We start from the raw sequence: 16,445 nt of genomic DNA on the forward strand, positions 1-16,445 counted from the left end.
CAGTCTCTGCTGGTGTCTCCTCTTAGCCTCCTTGATGCCAGCTCTCAGTCGTGCTCTGGCGATGATGATGTATGCCTGCTTGTCCCCTGACCGAAAGGCAGCTTTAAACAATAATACAATAATATTACAATATTAATACAATAATTACAATAATAACAACAGTAACAATAATACCTCTGACAGTAGTAATCTCAGTTTGGTCACAGACATTACAGATACCCTAATAAACATTTTAATGGTCTCAATAAAGTTCATCAACAGCAGAAGGTCATAGTTTCCTTTCCTATGTGTCTTTCTTATGATGGTTTGATCCATCCAAAGTATTAGAACAGTATTTTATGCCTCAGAATAATAAATAATAATAATAAAGCTAGACTATGTTACAGGTACCTCAATTAAAAATCTTTTTTTTTTTTTTTTTTTTTACAGATTCTATACATTTGTTTATGTTTATGACACTAGAGTAGTGTCAAGATGAAGTAACACCAAAACTATTGTAAATGCTTTCAGTGATTCTGCAGGGCTTTATTACATCCAGGGTTCACACGCATCCTTAAAAAGTCTTAAAAGGCATTGAAATAATTAATCTAAAAATAAGGCCTAAATTATCATTGATACTGACACACAATGTCTTAAAGATGCCCAGACATGGAAGGATGGATTATCTGAGTGTTTTTTTCTGACCTTGCATTGTAAAAAAAATTGGTAATATCTATTTTTTTTTTGTTAAATAATTTAATAAATTCCTTTTCTTAAACTTGTCACAATGGGAATCCAAACAGTGGAATCTCACCTGCAGAGTGAGAAACACAAAATTTCCAGTTACCAGTTGCCAAGACAACTGGCCAGAAATGTCAGATATTCCCCACTTCTGTTGGTAAACACACTAGAAACTTTTATGATAATATAATGTATTCGTTGTCTTCCATGTGTTCCTGTAAAAGGGAAGGGGAAATGTTTTTTTTTCAACATTTGATGTAGATAATTCAGCTTTTGCACCGGACAAAAAAAGTTTAAGTTACAATAAACATTTGGTCAAAAATAAAACTTAAATAAATAAAATAAAATTCTTCATTTTTTTCCCTTCAAAAGTCCTAACCTAAATTCCAAGTGGCATTAAAAAAATCTTAAATCTTACGTCGTCTTTTGTAGTCACGTGACCTTACGTAAGAGTACGCATTGGTCCTTTCGCCGTCACATGACCGGAAACTCAAGCTGAAGCAGTGCTTTTGAAATGAAAACAAACCCCGCTGGCCTTTTGCCTGTTTTATTAGCCGAATAATAGATAAATAAATGTTTTTTTTTAAGGTAAATGACACTGCGATGGATTCGTGAATGAACTGCGATGAGACGGAAAGCTAAAGAGTAAATTCATCAAACCTGGGTGAGGATAGTGTTAAAAGAGGAAGTGTAAACATGAGGAGCTAGCTAGCTAACTGCTGCCTGTCTGATATTTCCATCACAAACATACACTTTCAAACATTATGTGTTGGGAAATTATCCCGCACTGAACATGCTTTTGTAGACGTGGCTTTGCATTTAAGGATAACATAGCTGTTTTCCTTTAATTGTGCAGAAAAGGGGCGAAATTGGCTCCTTTAACGTTGCTAACGTGTAGTTTTTGAGCAAATTAAACTGCTGCACAGTCACAGGGGCCTCCAGCTTTGGACTCCAACTTAAACCATCTCTGTTTGCAGGCTGATCGTAACAGCTGTGGACATGCAGGCATGGCCTTTTAATGTGAGACACAGCGCACCATCATGGATGACTCGGACCAGGATTTTGTAGATCTGTGCTCGAAGCTGCTAAAACGAGTCCGCAAGAAACCGGGTGAGTCCAGACAGCCGAGGAGAGCAGAGCGTCAGGCCTCCAGTCAGGCGAGCGATGGAGACAAGAGGGTGAGAAATAACAAGAGAGATGGTGACTGTGGGTCCCAGCCTGTTTGTACTGGTGCAGAGGAGCTTGTGCTCTGTGGGAAAACTGGACATGAGTCAGGAGATGCTGAGTCGTCAGTTGTGGCATCATCATCATCATCAGCATCATCATCATCATCATCATCAGCAGCAGCAGCAGCAGCAGCAGGACAGAGAGCTGAGAGAGGTTTGTCGGCAAAAGACAAAGTACTCCACCGGATGCAACAGTTCAGGAGAGCCAGCCCACAGAAGATGATGCACAAGGACAAAAGCCAGCCAGCAAACCAGGAGATCGATCCTCCTCCCCCTCTGACAAAAAGACAAGGTGAGGTGATGCTCTAAGCACACATGTCACTTTGCGTCACTATTGCCAAATGAGCAGAGGGAATAAAGATGGGATTTTTTTCTTCATGCTTTTTCAAGGCTTCAAAAAAAAATTAACAATCACACATGATTGAGATGAAAGAACCTGTTTGGACCTCTTTGTTTATTCTTGTTGTGTTTACATTTGACCGGCTTTACTGGACTTGCAGCCACATGTAGAACATGAAGTTCTACTCAAAACTGATATGTTAGTGTAAGACATAATAGTGTAATCATTTAAACTGTATTTATGTGCCTAAAGGTCTAGTGTGTAGGATTTAGGGGCATCATTTGGAAGGGATTGATTATAATCTTCGTAACTATATTTTCATAAGTTTAACTATGTGTTTATAAGTTATGAGTGTTTTCATTACTGTATAATCAAGGCTTGGTGCCATGGAGAAAATTAAATAATACATTACTTTTTGACCAAATACCCCGATATCAATATTACAACTGTTTTGCAGGGTTGACTATTTGTGCTTTCACAAAACATCTACATAATCTAACATAATCTAGTTTTTTCACTGGACTAAAGACATTTAATGTTTTAAGTCATACTGAACATTTGGTCAAAATTGGAATTGAAAATTAATCTTAAAATTTCTTCCAAGTGGCATAAAACATCTTTAAAAACAGAAAAAGACAACACTTATGATGTAACGATATCCAGAATCTAAGACAATATTTAGTCTCACATCACAATATCAATATAATATTGAAATATTGCCCAGCACTGCTTAGAATGAGCTGTTTATATCTACACACGGAGACGGAGTCTGCGAACAGAGTCTGCACTGTTTTCTACAGTAGCCCAGAACAGACAACGAAATACTGGCTCTAGAAAGGGCCGCCCCCGTTTCCACATCGGCCATCGGGAGTAGTTTAAGTTCTGCAACCTCACAGCCAGATGCCACTAAATCCTACACACTAGACCTTTAATGCTAAGAGTGATACAATTGGATCTATATCAAGATATTTTTACATTAAAGTCACAAAATTATAGCAATGAATCATCTCCAGTACATATGTAACTTTAGCATAGCCTTTTCTTGTATGTGTCTGTGCCACCTTTCCTCTGTACTCAGATACTCCAGACTCTTTCGGCTCAGATCTCCACACGGAGCCCCAGAACAGCGATGAGGCTCTGGCCCTATGTCTGCAGCAGGAGCTGGACAGGGAGGCGGCAGGGGCCCAGTCAGTGGAGCTGGAGGACGGAGGGCTCTTCCTCTGTCAGATCTGCCACAGAGATCTCTCACACATGACACCTAATGGGCGAACACAGCATCTCAACAGGTTTGGATATTTACTTTGTAGGGGCTTAAACGATGCTTTTACCCAACAGACAGAATAACTTCTTGACTGGAAGTCATAGACAAGCAAAGGACTGGTGGACACACTGAAAAGTGAGAATGATCCCTGTCTGCAGGTGTTTGGATGAGAGCGAAGAGAGCGCCCCAGTCCCCCCTCCACCGCCTCCTGGTGTTCCCGACTGTCCCATCTGTGGCAAGAAGTTCAAGTCTCAGAAGAGTCGCTCGGCCCACCTGAAGCGCTGCTCCTCAGAAATGGGTGTTGCTCCGGCTGTGCTGCTGCAGGCTCTGCAGAGACAGACTGAGGAGACCCAGAATGTCCCCGCTGCTACCACAGTGTGAGTCCGCCTCGGCACCATAATACCAGGGTTCCCACGGATCCTTCAAAAATATTATACATACATAATAAGGCGTGGAATGCATTAATCTAAAAATAAGGCCTTAATTGGTAAATTCATTTTCTTAAAGTCATCATGATGGGAATTCAAATATTGGAATCTCACATGCAGATTGAGAAACACAAAACTGGCCAGAAAACCAGCCAGAAATGCCAGATGTTTCCCACCTTTGTTGGTAAACTAGATACTAGATACTTTTATGATAATGTAATGCTTTTTGTCTTCCATGTGTTCCACTCTAAAAAAATGTTTTTTTTTAAACATTTAACATAGATCATCTAACTTTTCTTTTCAAAAGTCATGTTTTATGATACAGTGAATATTGCGGCAAAATACTAATTTCCTTCTTTAATTTTGGTTATTAGAAAACTGATCTTAAAGACAATTCCAAGTGGCATTAAAAAAGTCTTAAAAAGCCTTAAATCTACCTTGCCTTAAGCTGCAGGAACCCTGAATACACCTCTGGGCCTACTGTCAGTAGCAACAATTGATGCACGTGCACTACAAGAATTTTTGAGATAGTCAATTTTGGCCATTGATCATGAGATTTTATGGTACAGCTTGGATCTAAAGGCTGCATGATTTTAGTCAGACTGATATAGAGACAGAGAATGTTGAAGTTAACGTGATCATGTTTCATTTCTTGCCTATCACCTAATGTAAGTAAATGAGTACTTACACAGCTTAGTCAGGGTTTTCGCAGATCCTTAAAAAGTCCTAATAAGCATTTAAATCATTCATCTAAAAATAAGACCTTAATTGGTATTAAAATGTCTTTAGTCAGTCTTTCAAAAGTCTTAAAATGCATAGACACTGGCAATAGGGTGTTATGAACTGCTTTTTTCTGATGTGTATTTTTCAAAAAAAATTATTTACTGAATTTCTCGTGGGAAACTCTTCATGGTGGAAATTTAAGCAGTGGAAAAATCCCTCTTACAGAGCGAGGCACAAACAATCTGTAATAAAAATCACGAAGAAATGTAATTGCAACGTATTTACCTATTCTAACCATTCTATGACATTGGATAAAAAATGTAATACTTAAGGTTACAATAATTGTTTGGGCAAAGTTGTTCTTATCTCTATAAAAAAGGTTAGTTCTCAGTTTAGGTTTTTGTAAAATTGACCTTAAATTTCATCCTGAGTGGCATTAAAGAAGTTGTAAAAAGTATTAAATTTAATTTGCCTGAAGCTGTATGAACTCTGTTAATCAATACGCTTTCTAGCTTTTGTCAATTCTTTTTTCCTCCTCAGCTCACAGACTGGTGGCACTAAAAGAAAAGGCCCATCCAAACCGGGCCTCCCTGCAAAGAAGAAGCCCAGGAAGAAGACCCCACCCCTGGACGAGGACACCATGGTGGCCCTGGCTCTGTCCTCCTCTCTGCTGGAACAGGAACAGCAGAGCGAGGGGGAGAGGCAGTTACAAACTGCGGCCGCTCACACGTCCATGACACCAGCGTTGACGTGGAGGCCAGACGCAGGTACAGAAACATCACTGTATCATCTGTGTTTCAACACGAAAGGGGGTTGTAGCAGAAATTCTGGCCTGTTACTGCTTTCATGCAACATTTTGAAATTGTTTTAAATTTAATTATCAGTATGATTATACAAGAGCAAAAGCTTTGGATCAGATGAGGGTAATTACAGTGCAGAACAAAGTGTCAGCTGTATCTGATGTTTCAGCTCTGATTCCTCTGTGTTCATCTTTGATCATTTAGTATATTAAATATATACACTCACCGGCCACTTTATTAGGTACACCTTGCTAGTACCGGGTTGGACCCCCTTTTGCCTTCAGAACTGCCTTAATCCTTCGTGGCATAGATTCAACAAGGTACTGGAAACAGTCCTCAGAGAGTTTGGTCCATATTGACATGATAGCATCACACAGTTGCTGCAGATTTGTCAGCTGCACACCACATCCCAAAGGTGCTCTACTGGATGGAGATCTGGTGACTGTGGAGGCCATTTGAGTACAGTGAACTCATTGTCATGTTCAAGAAACCAGTCTGAGATGATTCGAGCTTTATGACATGGCGCGTTATCCTGCTGGAAGTAGCCATCAGAAGATGGGTACACTGTGGTCATAATGGGATGGACATGGTCAGCAACAATACTCAGGTAGGCTGTGGCGTTGCAACGATACTCAATAGGTACTAAGGGGCCCAAAGTGTGCCAAGAAAATATCCCCCACACCATTACACCACCACCACCAGCCTGAACCGTTGATACAAGGCAGGATGGATCCATGCTTTCATGTTGTTGACGCCAAATTCTGACCCTACCATCCGAATGTCGCAGCAGAAATCGAGACTCATCAGACCAGGCAACGTTTTTCCAATCTTCTGTTGTCCAATTTTGGTGAGCCTGTGCGAATTGTAGCCTCGGTTTCCTGTTCTTAGCTGACAGGAGTGGCACCTGGTGTGGTCTTCTTCTGCTCTAGACCATCTGCCTCAAGGTTCGACGTGTTGTGCATTCAGAGATGCTCTTCTGCATACCTCGGTTGTAACGAGTGGTTATTTGAGTTACTGTTGCCTTTCTATCAGCTCGAACCAGTCTGGCCATTCTCCTCTGATCTCTGGCATCAACAAGGCATTTTCGCCCACAGAGCTGCTGCTCACTGGATATTTTCTCTTTTTTGGACCATTCTCTGTAAACCCTAGAGATGGTTATGCGTGAAAATCCCAGTAGATCAGCAGTTTCTGAAATACTCAGACCAGCCCGTCTGGCACCAACAACCATGCCACATTCAAAGTCACTTAAATCACCTTTCTTCCCCGTTCTGATGCTCGGTTTGAACTGCAGCAGATCGTCCTGACCATGTCTACATGCCTAAATGCATTGAGTTGCTGCCATGTGATTGGCTGATTAGAAATTTGCGTTCACGGGCAGTTGAACAGGTGTATCTAATAAAGTGGCCGGTGAGTGTAGTCATTTAGTAATAAGAGCTGCAATGATTAATCGATTAGCCAAACTAACAATTAATCGCCAACTAACTTCATAATCGATTAATAAGATGAAATTATTTTTTATGAAAATGAAAAAGTTGAAATTCTTCTGTTTCTTCTTATTAAGTGTTAATATTTTCTGGTGTCTTTACCTCTCTGTGACAATAAATTGACTATCTTTAGGTTGTGGAGAAATCAAAGACATTTCAGGACACCGTCCTGGGCTTTGGGAAACACTGATGGACATTTGACACCATTTTGTGACATTTTATAGACTAAAAGAGTATTCGATTAATCAAGAAAATAATCAACATTAATCTGCAATGAAAATAATCGTCAGTTGCGACCCTTTGTCAAGTAAAATTATTTGATAACCAACAGCTGTGATGGTCAGTAGGCACCTGTGGTAGAAACCTGCTCGGACTGAGAGTTTTGCACTGTGGCTAGTTCAGCAGCACAAAGGTGAACCACAGTGGTAAACACACGTACAGGTCTTACAGGGAGAAACCGTCCTCTTTAGCTGGAAGTTCAAACTTCTTTGTCAGTAAACACTCGCTTCACCAAAGTGTGACTGAGGAGGAAGCTGTATCCCCTCGAGCTCCAGAGGCTGCTGGCTGAATGAATGGATGTTGATCCATTTAGGAACCTAAGTCTAATGCACGTTTAAAGTCTGGAGAAGCCTATTTACTGTAACATGTATGATGTATTTAATTTGAGCGACTCTGTAAATCCCTAAAGGCCATCTTCTTTGTTGTCCTGGAACAAATATTTTAGATTAAGTCTGTGTGTATCGTGTGGCTGTGTGTGTGTTGCCTTTGGCAAGGCCTGAAACAGTGTAAACAACATGACATGTGCAAGCTGTTGAAATAATGAGTTTTAGATCACAATGCTTTTGTTTTCAGTATTGCCTAAATTCACTATGTATGTAAAGATTATACTTTAAATGTCCTGTGCGGGCCTTTGGATGCATCATCTGAAGCCCTCTCTCTTTTCTGCTCTGCCTGATTCAGGTAAGGGGCGTGGAAAGAGAAAAAAGGGCACCATTCCTCGCCCTCCTCCGCTCCTCCTCGTTCAGGATGCCGAAGTGGCTTTGGCGAGGCTGCAGGAACGTGTTTCTGCTCTCCTCCTACGCAGCCCGGCCCCCTCGCCCCCCACCCCGACCCGCGGCCCCAGTAGTCTGCCGGGCTGGAGCGGTGCTGCCCCCCTCTGGCAGAAGAGCAGGCTGCTGGACGGAAGCTCCACCTGTCTGTCTGATTTCTACACCCCGGAGCTTAGAGAGTTCATCACACCCTGGGAGGCAGCGACGGTAAGAGAGAGACCGAAGTGTTTGCAGTCTAGGTTTATTCTGCTGTGTTTGAACTGAATGAGGAATTCAAATCAGACTGAATGCTGAGCTCATGTTCTTTGTTTTTAATCAATCACCACTTGAGGCAGAGAATCTCACTGTCTGGTAGTCCTGTCCTGTCCTAAAAATAAAATTGGATGCGTCAACAAAAGTGTCTTTAACAAGTTTTGTTATAAAACAGTTGCCAGTGGATCAAATCACAACCGAGTTAAACTGGTACTGTCCTCCTCCCTCCTCTAGACTGATGCAGCCACCTCCAGCACCGTCAGCAAGCCTGAGTCTTCTGTCCAACCTGCGAGTGAGGGAACTCCTGTCTCAGGGACACCTGTTTCAGGGACCAGGGCCTCCATCCTGCCATCCTCCTCTCAGACGGCCTCCTCTACCCCGGGGACAGGCCGGGCACTCCTGATGGACCTGATGGAGCTGGCTGAGGATGGCGTGACCCTCACCCAGTATGCTCACAGTACTTCAGGCCCAGACAAAGGTCAGACATGCATAATACCTGAATATTAGCAGGTTTATGAGTTTACAAAATGCTTTAACAAACAAGGCCAAGCAGAAGCAAGAGGGGTTTTTTGCAGACAACATAACTATAAGAGCTAAATAATATTGCCAAAATAAGGCCAGACAAAATTTAAAGTAGAGTTCCACAAAAGAGAAACAATTACCAAACAAAAATAGAAATCCATACAAATAAGAGTAAATAAACTTCAAAGAATATTAGCAGTAAACACAGAAATAATAGTACTATTAATAGAATTAAACACAATCGAGATAGAATAAATTAAAAGATAAATTATAATAGAGAATTGATTTTGTGTACATAATTAAATGTACAGGCAGAGGAAATTGACATTTTGTTTGTGGTTTAATCTGCGATTGTAGTCTTATTTTGGTCTTTTTATTTGTTGTGCTTGTAAACCATGAGCTATCCATTAAGTGCGGGCCCCTAAATGTTTGTTTTGTGTTTGTTTTCACATCGCACCCTCGCACAGGCACAGTCAGTTAGGTTCAAATAATCTTGTGTAACCGAAAAATCAATTTTTTAAATGTCTTCTCTGGGGTACACGGTACATCTAGTGTTAATTGTTCTTCATTTATATTTTGCTCAACACATTTAACAGTCTTTATTTTTTTCTTCTTACTTTCTATTACTGTAAGTGTTTTCTGTTTTGTACTTTTCACGAGAGGATTACATTTCTTTGTGTCATCTGTTGGCAGAAAACACAAAAAATGCAGTGGGGGACATTAAGTAACAAATCTGTAGTTTTTGGTGGAAAATGAGTAAAAACTGAGAACAACAAATCTTGGTAATATATTCCTTCCATTTGATAAATTTTAACTTTTGAATTCAAGTTCACTGCTACACTGTAACCCCTGGGAACAACTCACCAACCCAAATTGTTAAGTAGTGACCTAATTGGTTGTCATTTTGGGTTCCTAAATGTCTTTGTCCCCACAGACAAGAGCGCTAGTCAGAACACAAACCTTTGTCTGAGCGGCTTCGTCCCCGAGGAGTCGGAGGAGCAGGCTGACCTCTGTGTGAGCGGCTTCCTACCAGAAACAACCCACACACATGCAGAGGACGCTGGCAGCCGAGCGAGGAGGACGACTCATCAGCCAGGCGCAGATAAAGATCGAGGCAGCCACCAATTAGTAAGACCACTCGTAATCACACTCACTGTGACATTTTCAAACTAGATCCTGAGTTTATATTTGTCATAATTTAAATCTGATTTATTAATTCATGTCTGTAGAGCTTCTCGTCTTTCTTACATGTCTCTGCACTCCAGCTCTATAAGTTTTTGTGTTTTTGGTGACTTCTCATCACAATAAGACAATTTTCAAAACTTAAATGATACAGTATGTCTTGTCTGGTGTGCCCACTTTGTGCCTTTATGCATTGATTCTGCAGCACGCTGACCCCATTTTTTCCCGCTGGTGTTTCCTCTGTAGGTGGCGCTGTCCAGGCTGGCATCAGACCTGAGCACCATGGTGAACAACCCTCAGCTCAGTGACCTGCAGCTCCAGGTGGACACTGGAGAAGTCTACTTTGCTCACTCCTTCATGGTGTACGCTCGATGCCCCCTGCTGGCAGAAATGGTAACATTTATCACCAAGAGTGTGGCAAAGCACAACCATGCAAATATAAGAATCACAGCTGCAGTCCAGTAGTCAAAAAATATTATGTCCTTCATCTTTTATTTATTTGTTTTTTTATGGGCTTTTATGCCTTTAATGTATAGGAAAGACTTAGCATGAAAGGGGGAGAGAGAGGGGGCAACACGCAGCAAAGGACCCGAACCCGCGGCCGCTGCTATGAGGACACAACCTCTTTACATGGGGCTCCTGCTCTAGCCACTGAGCCACTGGATGCCCCCTTTATTTTTTCTTAACCACTTTTCTTTTTTATGCTTTATTTTTTTCCATAAGGAAAAACAAATGTACTTAAATTTTGCAGAACATACAGTTGGTCACTTTTGCATTTATACAAGCTATTGCTCTGATGGATAAACAAGTCAGTCATATAGTAAATATTCAGTGATCATCTTGTGAGGTCATATACACAATCATCTTTCCCAGTACTGCAGGAATTTATCAGTCTGTAAATTTATTTTAAAAAGTTATTCTTCCCATCCCTTGAATGGTAGTAACATGTATCTACTCAGTCTTTGTTGAGGTTTGGCCTGTAACCATGTTCGTGTTACAGCTTTCTTTAAAAGGTATTTATCTTAGGCCAAAAGACGAGCTGCAGTCTCGCCTATATAGATTGTAGTGAACGAGCAGTCAAATCCATCGCCAAATATGTTTTGCATTGCTTGTGTTACCTCCTGCCAATACGACAGGATCGCTGGGCAGCGCCAGAATATGTGGAAATGATCTGCCAGCTGTTCACCACATTTCCTCCAGCATAGACCTCTCTTTAACTTAGATGTTACAAAGTTTCTAATCAAAATCTTTCAAAAAACCTCTCCAAAGACCTGAACTTGTGGGAGATGACTGAACTGAACACATATTCAACCAGTCCTCCTCTGAGTCCACATTCCTTCTCCCGTTTCAGCTTAATCTTATTCGTTGGTTTCAGTTTCTTTGTAAATTGAATAATTGAATACTTTTGAGACAGGTTTCCTTTTGTCTTTATTTTTATATGTTTCAAATATATCAATTAATTGGTATCACAGTTCTCAGTGGGTTTCATCTTCCTAACCATTTTTCATTGATTTCAATGGAAAAAGTCACAGACAGATGAGAAGGCGAACTCGTAAGGAAAAAACAGCTGCGGTGCTAAGAGAATACGGCTGCGCTTAAACTAGGGTCTATAATTATGTAACGGCGAATGTTACTAACGGAGGTCACTTTAAAGGGTGATACGGGAGGGAATTGTGGGATTATCTCTTTTCCTTTTGTGAAAGATTGTTCAGTGTACTCTATGCTAAAGGAGATAAGAAAGGAAGCATTGACACAGCTCCCATCAGGCTGCCACTTTTCATACCATGTACATTTTCTTATCTATGGTACTGAAAAAAAAGCAACCCAATGGAGAACGCCACGCGTAAGTGCACCTCTCATTTCTTCCTCGATGGCCTATCAGACTTTTCACACGTAAAAAAAACACCCCATAGTTTCACATTTCTTTTATAATAGGGCATTTGTTCAACAAAAAAACTTCAGTTTTTAGGGGTCACTGGAACTCTATATATTATGATACTTGATACATGATTTTTTCGGAGACGCTTATCTTACTGTGACAATCCTTAACCACTGCAACCCCACTTCCAGGTTATTTCATCCAGTGAGGAACCTTCCTCATCAAAAAAGACTATTCAGATGCAGCCCAGGACTGCATAATTATGTAGTTTATCTTTTTTATTGTTTATTTTAAAGGACATATGTAGTTTAATTGTAAGACTTAATGGATTAAAAGACTTAAGTATGTCACAAAACTGCACACTTACCAGCCAGTAGTTTCAGCTTCTCTAGTTAAGCAGAGCGGAGGCTTTCCATTAGATTTCAGTTTTATTTTAGAGGATCTTAGCAGTGATTTGTGCACCTGTTATTATAAAACTTTTTTTCAGAAGAGGGCGTTGTTTTTTTTCCAGATTTCTTTTTACTTGTAATGTGTATTAACTTTACTCACCCAAGTGCTGCGTGAATTCAGTTATTTCATCTGAATGTGATTTTTTTTCTGTCTTCCTCTGCTCCTCTCACAGGTTCATGAAAGTGGTTTCGGGGTGCAGGAGGAGGGCATGCCTGCAGCTCAGAGGGTGCTGATGAATGACGTTCCCGGTCAGGCGGTGTTTGCTTTGCTGCAGTATCTCTACACAGCCCGCTGCTCCATCCCAGCATCACTTCAGCCTCATGTGCTGGAGCTTGCATCCAGGTTTGTGTGTGCATTTGTACACATTTTTGTTTTACAATTTAAACATTTTGATCCACCTCTGGGTCAGGCTAATTTGGTGAACCTCAGTTTTTTTTGCATTATTTGCTGAGCAGCATTAGGTGTTGAGCATTGTAAAGAAACTACAACAGCTTTTCTGTGGTTCTTATTCATTTGTTTGTGCTGTCTCAAAAAGTGCTGTCTCAAAAAGTCCACTCAGGTCTTACTTAATAGTTTAGAAAAGCTCAAGGTCAAGAGTATCTTTATGAATATTGTTTAAACATTGTTCAAAGTGTGAAAGATTGAATTTAGTGTTGTGACTTCTCTCTCCTGTCTTTTTGTCAAGGTTTGACCTGCAGGAGCTACGGCAGCTTTGCGAGCTCCATCGAGAGGATGCAGCGGCACGCGGAGATGAGGAAGACGACATGAACCAGGAGGAAAATGTCAACAACCAGACAGACCAGGCCCTCACGGTGCTGCTCCGCTCCATGTGGGGGGAGGAGGAGGATGATGATGAAGTGGGAATGGATACAGATGGAGGAAGGGTCGAAGAGAGAGAATTGGAAGGAGATGATCAAGCCGACGACCTCGTGTCAGGCGACGGAGAGATACGTGAGGAGAAGGTGAATGAGGAAGAGTTGGAAGAGATCTACGAGTTTGCCGCCACGCAGAGAAAGAGGGAGGAGGAGAAATACAGCATGGAGGAGGAGGAGGAGAGGGAGAAGGTAGATGTGGAGGAAGAGGGAGAAAAATTCACCAAAAGAAACTCAACATGCTTCGGTGTAAAGTCCCTGCAGCCAAACTCTCAACTGGACCGCAGTTACAGCCGCCTCTTCTCTGACTCCTGGGGAGTCTACGAGGAAGAGGAGCCTTCGTCCTCACCCTCCACTTCTGGCCCAGCTAAGGTACACACCCCTAAACCCCAACAACACCAGTCCCCCCATAAACCCTCATCTGAACTGTCCGGCAGAACTTTGCTTCAGTCCTCAGAGAGCGTAGTTGATGACCTTTCTCTCAGCCATACACCCAGTGCATCCAACCTGCCGATCCCGGGTCAGTCCCCCGGTCACGCGGGTGACTGGGGTGACGCTGGAGGCAAGGAAACAGATGTTTCAAAGCAAGAAGGTCCTCAAAGTATTTGTGTCCCTCTGTCTCCTGATTTATCTCAGGAAAAAAAGGAACCTGAGCTCATAGTTTTGTCAGATTCAAGTGAGGGGACGGAGGTAATTCTTAGTTCCCGCAGTCCTTCGCCAAGTTCTCCATTTGCCGTCCAGAAGCCGCAGAGCTACACCAAAATCAAACCTCAGACAATCCTGAAACCTGATGAACCCACCTTGGAGGAAAAACAGTTCAGTAGTGTAGAGCTTACTCCTGATGATCCGTCTGCAGCGCCGGTTCAAAGTCGTCTCGGTCCGTGGTGTGACCAGGATCCAGTAGACTGTTCCCCAGAAGTTTCTTGGCTGATCCCCTCCACACCGGTCCAGCCCGGAAGAAGCACCACGACAAGCTCCTCTCAGACTAAAAGCAGCATGTGCAGGACACAGCTGTTCCCTAAAGGTGACGCCTCCTCCTCCTCTGTTTTCTCCTCTCCTTCTTTACCTTTTAACAACAGACTGAAGACCTCCACCAGTCCAACCAGAGTCTCTGCCCACTCTGGCTCAACACAGGACAGTGTTCCTAAATTAAAACTGGACGAGACCCGTGGCTCCAGCTCGGATCTCAACTTTAACTCCAAAAGTACAAGTAGTTGTGATGTGAGTAAAGACGGAGGAGTGTTTGCAGTTCATCCTAAACTCTCAACCTCGACTACCTCAAGACAGGATATACCTCTGAACGGCCAGCCGCAGCCTTACAGCAGCACTCCCCTCCACACAGACGTCCACAAGGCCCCCGTTCTTCTTGCCACCACGCCGCTCCCCACTAGCCCTGATAAGCAGAGGACGACGAGTCGAGGAAGGGACAGGGTGCGGTCTGAAAGCCTGGAGAAGACAGAGTTAGGGAGCTTTCATCTCTCTCCACTGTCTGACCCTTCAGATCCACCCTCGTCTTCCCCTCACAGGGGTCTTCAACGTTCACAGCGGCACAGCGAGTCCTCCAGTGAAAGGCGACGCTCCGTTGAGTCCAGCAGTCACAACAGCACAGAGCTCAAGAGGAGGGGATTAAGAAATGAGGAAGGAGAAGGAGAGAGGGAGCAGGAAGAAGCTGGAGAGGCAGAAGTCGCTGAATCCAGTTTCCAGCAGAGCTTCTTGGCCATGGACGAGCCTCCCATAGCTTTCAACGACTCATGGGGTTTCGATGCCTGTGCAGACTTCGAGGCAAACCCAGGCTGCTTCAGTCTGAGGCTGGAGGACAGCGGACCATCCAGCCAGCAAGGCAAGCGCAGCCTGGTTCAAGAGACAGCCTCTTCTAACCTTTGTCCAACTTCACCACCCGGTCACAGCGTCCATCTGTTGAACAGCCACGGCGGTGCGACCGCCTCCTCTCCGTCCAGAGTCTACAGCACACGGCCGTCAACCAGCGTACAGGCTCATTCAGGACTCTCCGTCACTCCCTCACGACCTGGGCCTCCCACCCGGACCCCACCAGAGATCAGCAGCCGCCTCCTGGACTCCAATATATGGGACAGCTGGGAGGAGGAAGAGGAGGTGGCTCTTCCTCTCTCACAGCGGGTTAACCCTTCAGCACAGCTCAAAACCCCAGGTAAGTCTCTCACTGCACACGTGATTTTCTTTAACATACTAAAAGAATGAGATTTTTTTTAACCCTCTCCTACCAAGAGTTATATGTTTATCAGCAGACGTATACGCTAATAATGTCAACATGCCCTCACAAAATTTTGTTTTCTGTCTCCATATCTTGAAGCATTTAAGAGTAAAACTGTAGCTGATTGATAGTAACATTTCCAACATTAATTTGCATGTTTTTTCTGAAAGATGTTCCAAAATCGAATCACATCATCTGCTCTAAGGGGCAGCCTGCTGTGTAAGTATGAATTTGCAGTTCTGCTCAGTGAGTGATTGAATCTCACGGCTGTGTCATACATGTACTCAAAAAACAAACTGGTCGTGAGAGTTGGTGATTGTTGGAACAGCTTTAGTCAGATGACTAAAGACTAACAATGACAGTTTAATGTGACAGACTGTGTATTGTTTGTGTTTTTTCAGTTTTATAAGGAAAGTAGGTGTAAGAATATTTTGTTTCTTGACATTTAAGCTTGTTGAACGTAGCAAACTTGCTGCTCGAACACATCTCCCTGCTGAAATTCCAAATACTGTTATATATGGTATACACTGCTAAAATGTCAGAGAGCCATGAAAAATAGAAACTACATAAGCCTACAAAGCAGTATAACAACCTCGAATAGAGGAGAGTTGTTTGAGGCCCTCTGGAGTTTCCAACAGTTAATGCAACTTCAAAGAAGAAAGTCAAACTCAATGTTCCCTACATTTTGTGTAATACTTAAAAATAGTATTTTTTCCCTGATGTATTGTTTAATTCTGGGCCTAATTATTATATCAGAAACAGTAAATCAATTAACTGATTGGTCAGATTTATTTGCAACAATTCCGACAATTAATTTAAGTTAGAGTTGCAACGATTGTTGTGTGTTGTGTCGATTGTTGTGTCAAAGATGACCACAATTTCCAAAAGTCTGCTTCTTTAAATATATATATATATGTCCAATGAACAATCCAACAACCCCAAGATATTTTATTTACTGTCATAGAGGGAATTTTAGTAAAAAAAAACCCAACTTCACCAACTAATCGTGACATTTCTGAATTAATGC

The 16,445-nt window shown here is 42.3% G+C and overlaps 1 protein-coding gene across 1 annotated transcript; it reads left to right on the top strand.

Annotated features, from left to right (window-relative positions):
• Nucleotides 1-1,229: 1,229 nt before the first annotated feature.
• slx4 (SLX4 structure-specific endonuclease subunit homolog (S. cerevisiae)) lies at nt 1,230-15,405 on the top strand. The gene is made up of 11 exons (XM_042484497.1): nt 1,230-1,384; nt 1,698-2,238; nt 3,365-3,572; nt 3,706-3,924; nt 5,239-5,465; nt 7,943-8,238; nt 8,518-8,761; nt 9,740-9,933; nt 10,234-10,380; nt 12,489-12,658; nt 13,002-15,405. The coding sequence occupies exons 2-11, from the start codon at nt 1,761-1,763 to the stop codon at nt 15,403-15,405; spliced, it is 4,587 nt and encodes a 1,528-aa protein (XP_042340431.1). The 5' UTR covers nt 1,230-1,384; nt 1,698-1,760.
• Nucleotides 15,406-16,445: the final 1,040 nt, after the last annotated feature.

This window comes from Plectropomus leopardus, chromosome 4 (assembly GCF_008729295.1).
Source record: "Plectropomus leopardus isolate mb chromosome 4, YSFRI_Pleo_2.0, whole genome shotgun sequence".
NCBI lineage: Eukaryota > Metazoa > Chordata > Actinopteri > Perciformes > Serranidae > Plectropomus > Plectropomus leopardus.